This window comes from Diabrotica undecimpunctata, chromosome 1 (genome assembly GCF_040954645.1).
Source record: "Diabrotica undecimpunctata isolate CICGRU chromosome 1, icDiaUnde3, whole genome shotgun sequence".
Lineage (NCBI taxonomy): Eukaryota > Metazoa > Arthropoda > Insecta > Coleoptera > Chrysomelidae > Diabrotica > Diabrotica undecimpunctata.
In genome coordinates this window covers 143,446,886-143,452,885 of record NC_092803.1, presented here as the reverse complement: position 1 = coordinate 143,452,885, position 6,000 = coordinate 143,446,886, and the positions used below count along the sequence as shown (strand labels likewise).

The 6,000-nt window shown below is 32.7% G+C and overlaps 1 protein-coding gene across 1 annotated transcript in view; it reads right to left on the bottom strand.

Annotated features, from left to right (window-relative positions):
- Positions 1-3,526: 3,526 nt before the first annotated feature.
- LOC140440561 (uncharacterized) overlaps positions 3,527-6,000 on the bottom strand; it is a 39,952-nt gene continuing 37,478 nt past the window's right edge. Inside the window, exon 4 of the mRNA XM_072530942.1 lies at positions 3,527-3,700. Within this exon, the coding sequence (XP_072387043.1) occupies positions 3,644-3,700 (57 nt within the window). The 3' untranslated portion in view covers positions 3,527-3,643. The remainder of the gene's footprint in view (positions 3,701-6,000) is intronic.

The window sequence follows — 6,000 nt, the reverse complement described above, 5'->3', positions numbered from 1 at the left end:
AGTAGGTGGGTTATTTGAATAGATTTCTTCTTTTGAGGAGGAAAGAGGAAGATCAATTTGGATTTGGCTAGAAGTTGGATTTGGAGGGGGATTGCTAGATATTTCTTGAGGGTTATGGCAGGAGACTGCAGTGTGTTCAGATTGCTTACATAAAAAGCATTCAAGTTTGTCCGAAGTAATAAAGATGCTAAAATTTGTATTTTCATATAAAATTACAATTAAAGTATTTAACTCAAAGTATTCTTTATCTAATATCACAAAGATTGAGCGTCAAAAACTGAAGATGTGAGCATATTCATCTTCCGGTGAACTACAATGTAAAAGCAAGATAGGGGAAGCAAGTTGTAATTCAAGTTCATTTTTAAGTGCTTGCTCTATAAGTACATTCGGGATCGAAGGACACACGTTAGAAAGTAGTGGCCTCTTTACAGGTGTGATAATAGAATAATAGAAGATAATAGTCGCAGGTGTCTCCGAATAGATATTATTTGATTTCTAACAGAAATAGTCGAATTATTTTTTAGAAGATTATCTACTATGGTTACGGAAGAAAGATAAATGCATATACGCTGGTTAGAAATACGTGAAGCAAAGGTTATTTCTTTAGGGTAACAACTTCGCCGATTGCCTTTATGTAATCAAATAGCACTACGTCTGGGATACCGTTTACAACAATGGCTTGAGTTCTACTGGGACATGCTGTTGCTGTTATAGATTTTTTTTGTGTGATTTTGGCTACTACAGCTAAGCTAGGTTGAGCGGTTTGTTATAAGGATGCGATTATTTGATCATCGCATCATCATGATATTGAGTATGGCCAGAAACGACTGGCCTAATTTTATTTGTCGAAAGTATTTAAATGATATCGAATTACGAATATCTACTTGATAAACAATCACAATTAACTAACAAGTTTTTATTAAAAATACTATTAGTAGAAGCCTGATATTCACTCGTTGGCTTCTGAAGTATAAATGAATTAGAACTTTTAAAATTTTGTTCAGGGAAAATTATGTATGGCAATTCGCATTTTTTGTTAATTAAGTTTAATAATTCTAAATGCTGTGGTTTACTTTCAAGGCTAGCTCCTCGAAAAAATTGTCTTGGGATGAACTTATATAATAGTCTCCCGTTTTATACCGCTGTCGCGGCTTTGGGGGTATAGCAGGGTAGTCTGCTATATCTAGGGCCTACGGTATACAAGGAAGGTAACATGGCCAGTGCTACGCTTCAACCGTCTATTATTACCCTTGGTTTTACCCAAGGTACTCATTTTTATTCAGGCTGAGTCGACCTGGGGCCTATAGACATTTTTAAAATGTCTAGATGTTCTTGCCGGCGGTGGGATTCGAACCCCGGACCACCGGCTTGCGAGGCAAGCATCCTACCGCTTGCGCTACGCAGGGATGAACTTTCAGGACAATTTATATTATTTATATTATAAAGTTCTTCCGCGATAATATTTTTATTTTGGTTTGCGAAATTATTGGGGTTACGGAAATAAGTCCTATTTTGGAAGTTTTGCGTTGGTCTGTATGTATTATTAGTTGTTTTAGTCATTGGAGTAGGGTTTGAGAATTTTCTATTCGAATTTAGCTTGAAATCATTATTGTTTCCATTTAAATTTGTATTTTTCCATGTACTAGGATTATTTTAGATTTTGGATTTAGGATTAGAGTTTGGGATGTTTACTGTGAGAAGAACTAAGAACTTAACCTTCAGTTTCTTTTTTTATTATTTTTTCTTCAAAAAATAGTTGACTCCCTCTCTCTTTCTTTCCAGTAGAATGAAGATTTCTGTCCGGTAGACTAAATATTCTGTTCTATGTTGAGAGAAGAGCTAATTTCATCATAGGCATACGTCCTATGGCATCTGTGCTATACTTCATTGCAGTCGCTCCCTGCTTTCTGTTAATCAGCTTTCAAACGTGATGGGATATTTTTTGTCTGTAATTGAAATTTATAAAAAAAAGGTTAGAATTATTGTAAGGTGTATATTCTATAATTTTAATGTAATACAATGTTGTAATACATTTTAATGGAAAATAGTGCAGCTTTCGTATACAATTTTGTTTTGTCCCAAATAAAATTAGTTTCTAGAAAGCTGTTAAATAGATTAGATGTTAAATAGACTCGATAAAATGTATCACTTCCATTTTCCCGTCGCTGTGGAATTTCTATTGTTAGGGCCTAGTCTTTAAAATCTTTAACATTAAATTATTTTTATTTTGGATTTTGACAACAAATATGACGCACTTGAAATATGTATGTCCAAAAAATGCCGCGTTTAAACTTTCACGTTATAAGCGATCTAAAACTTTTAAAACTTCTTTTATTTAATTGCATAAGTACATTTTTCGAAATTACATTACTTCGTTGAATATAGTCCTTGTGGAAAAATTTCCCATGGCTCTGGAAAAAAATTTCCTGTTTAAAATAAAAATTTTATAATATAGGTTTTAAAGATTAGGGGCTCTAACAATGGAAATTCCACAGCGACCGGTTAATGAAAGTGACAGATTTTATTTATCTCCTCGCAATCTAAAAAATCGCATTATGATTTTTAGCGATCGAATATCGAATAAAAAACATATCGAATTTTCACCGTCGACAAGGGAGATCGTACACATCTTATAGAAAATGTAATGACGCACAAATGCAATAAAATTTATATGAATAGATTTGTCTTGAAATTATAATCATAAATTTTAATTAATAACGGCGTAAATTGATATAAATAAATCTAAAATCAAATGGATATGTACCTTAGTTAGAGTGAGAGAAAAAATTTTGTTAATCGTCAGTTCATAAACATCTTTGCAGGTAATGGCAAAATACCATTACCAAAGTATATAGCTCCTCTAATCGGCTAAGCTCACGCTGTGGTAACCTATTTTCAATAGCGACTAGACTAATGGTACTTATAAATGACAATTTTATGGACTTTAAAAATGTGATTTCCACAATCTTTAATTACAATGTACGCCGTTATTAATCAAAATTCAGAGTTGGCACAATAATATGCAATGGTTGTAATTTCGAGACGAATCTATTTATTTTAATTTTATAGTATTTGAAATCTCTTTTTATTAACAAAATTGATTTCGCGCACGTTGTCATTTAAAATCGCCGGTCGCTTCAAGCGTTATTTCTGAGAGAACAGTTCATTCTACAGAAAAAGTGCTAATAAACAAAATTTAATTTGTGTTCAAAATTATTTCAGCTACATTTTTTGTATAAACAATTCTTTCTAGGGCCGTACAGTTTCTTGGACAATCGATGTTTTCCGTTTTCCGTTTCCCTCTCCCTGCGACTGTGAGTTTTAGAGAGAAATCCCAAGTAGGAGTGGCAAACTTTTTGCATCTTTTTTGGGGTCTCAAAATTGGCATTCTTATCAAAATTCGGCTTGTTTTTCTCGTTTATGAGGATCAAATATTTGACGACTGTATAATTGATAAATTTGTTTTATTAAAAAAGATAAAAATAACACTAATTTAACTTAACGAATATGAGAAATGTGAGGTATTGAAAATTACTTTTGTAAATAACGTGTGTTTTGTGCTTCTTAAGACGAAATAATTTTATTTATTATAACTACTTTATATTTAATAACTATAATTACAACTTATTAATGTTTAATTTCGTTATTTTTTCTTCAAATTAGCTAAGGCTGCTACGAACGTGTAGACCATTTTAGTACCCTGAAATAAAGTAAAACACCATCAATTACAGTTTTAAACATGAAAATGGTTTCTGCTTAATAACTAAAATAAAATATACTGGTTTTACTGGAAACAAGCCATAATTTTGCTTTAAAATAAGTTTATTTGACCCTTCGATTTCGACTTCGGAAATATAGTTTCTAAATATATGGAAATAGTTTCCAAAGCGACACACTTTCAATTTGGATCACCAACCTTCGAAAAGAGGCAGCACAATAAGAAGAGGGTCTAACCTACAGATCACAAGAAAATGGGAAAAAAGTACCAGAAACATAAAGAAGAAATTCATGAAGCATTAGATAAACTAAAAAACTTAGTCACTCTGAGGTTCGATATAATTTAAAAAAAATAGTGAAAATATAGTCAATGAACAACTATGAATGCTCATAAAGAAAATTTTTATATACCACACAGTATCTACTCACACACAATAATAGTTAATGTACTGGTATTATGACGTCCCACAAGAAGTTATCCAAAGATGAAACATGAATAAACTGAATCTAGATCTTTGTAGTTATGGCGTGTTTATTTGTAAATATATCATATATCGTACCATAATCATTTGCTCATTAAGTGGTGACCAGGCCATAAAGACAAAACATGATCGGCGCTACAAGGTGAGAGAGGAAGAGAGCTAACAGCAGGGTCACGCTAGCAATAGTTAAATTATCGAATAAAATTCAGAAGAGGCAGGTATCGGAGGACATCTCCATGTCTGATCACTGCTGGCTAGTCTATAATAAAATATCTGAAAAAAAGCCTTATCAAATCACGCGACCTTAGGAGGACGGATGAAGAACTCTACAAAGGCCCTTACAATATGCTCAGCTGAATGAAAAGGCTTCAACTCCAAGAAATAATACAGAATTGTAAAGATACACGGTATCTATCCAAAATAAAATAAGCTATGCTTATAAAACACCCTGTCCAATAGGGATAGTCCAGAAATTCCTGGTGGTTGTAACAGTCGTTACTTTTATTACAATTTAAATTAAAATAATAAACAATTTATATTAAAAATAATTTCAGAGACGTAGTATGGGTTGCCTAACTTTAAGTGTTCATTTGCCCATTAAGTGTGTATTGTTAATAATTTAAGTTGTCACTCTGATCTAATTTGGTACCATTGCGGACAAGAGAAATGACAGGAGACTAGGGGAAGTGGAAATTGGCTCTTCTTGGTTAATTAACTGTGAATTAAAATTCACTTTTGATCTAGAGTTTGAAGTGGTACACAACGGTGGTAGTTAGCGAAAGAAAATCCAATTAATGCATAGAATTTCCTTCACTTCAAGAAGTTAAATATTCTAAGTATACCATAACAATTTAATTGACGGTGTTTTCGCAAACTCGGGAGGTGAAGTGAGATTTCTAGCACGGAATTGATTAGCTATCTGGTAAATAATAATTTTTTATATTATAAACATTAGAGTATTTTATCTATATCCTATTATTCAGATTCATTATTTCATATTTTAATATAGTATTTTGTCCAAGGCCATTATATTTTTACTCTATGTGAAGCAAGGTCACGCTACATCCGATTGGATGGGTTTTTTTTATCTACCATAATTATCTTTTTGCTCCGGTTTCTTATGCTGAAAGAAACTTTCCTCACTTCTTCTTTGATTCCTTTTTTTATCAATGTTGAGATTAGAAGTAACGGGGAATTGTTTTCAGCCACCTACCATGGAATTATAAATTTCCCTCAGAACATCCGAGGGAGAGTACCACTTCAACTCTAATAAGAATCAGGGTCATTTGGGACAAGCCAGGGAGTATTGTCTACTCCACCCTCATTTTTCCTCCAGCCTGCACCTAGAGGTAGGGCAGGACAGTCATCATCGAACTAAGCCAATTAGCACCAGCTCCGTGCTAATGTCGGACCTCAAGGAGGACTTCGCTGGGACACCGAAGCTATTCGGGAGTATCCTTCCAGACAACTGTTTCACCTAGGAGGACAGTTGGTTTTTACTTCAGAACTATATATATATATATATATATATATCTTGTTTCACCAGTTATAGGTTTTTTTTTATAACATATATATATATATATATTAATTAATATAACTCCCCTTGGTGTAAGGTATCGGTAAGTTTGAGCTCAAATTCTACCCAGACATTATCTTCCATTGTTTTTTGTATTAACCATTTATTTCTTTATTAACTTTAATTATTTCATTATTAACTTTAATTATTTCATTATTTGTCTACTTAACTAAGTTTTTATATTTCATCTTGCGTTATTAACTCCGGTTATTATCCCTTCAGGAT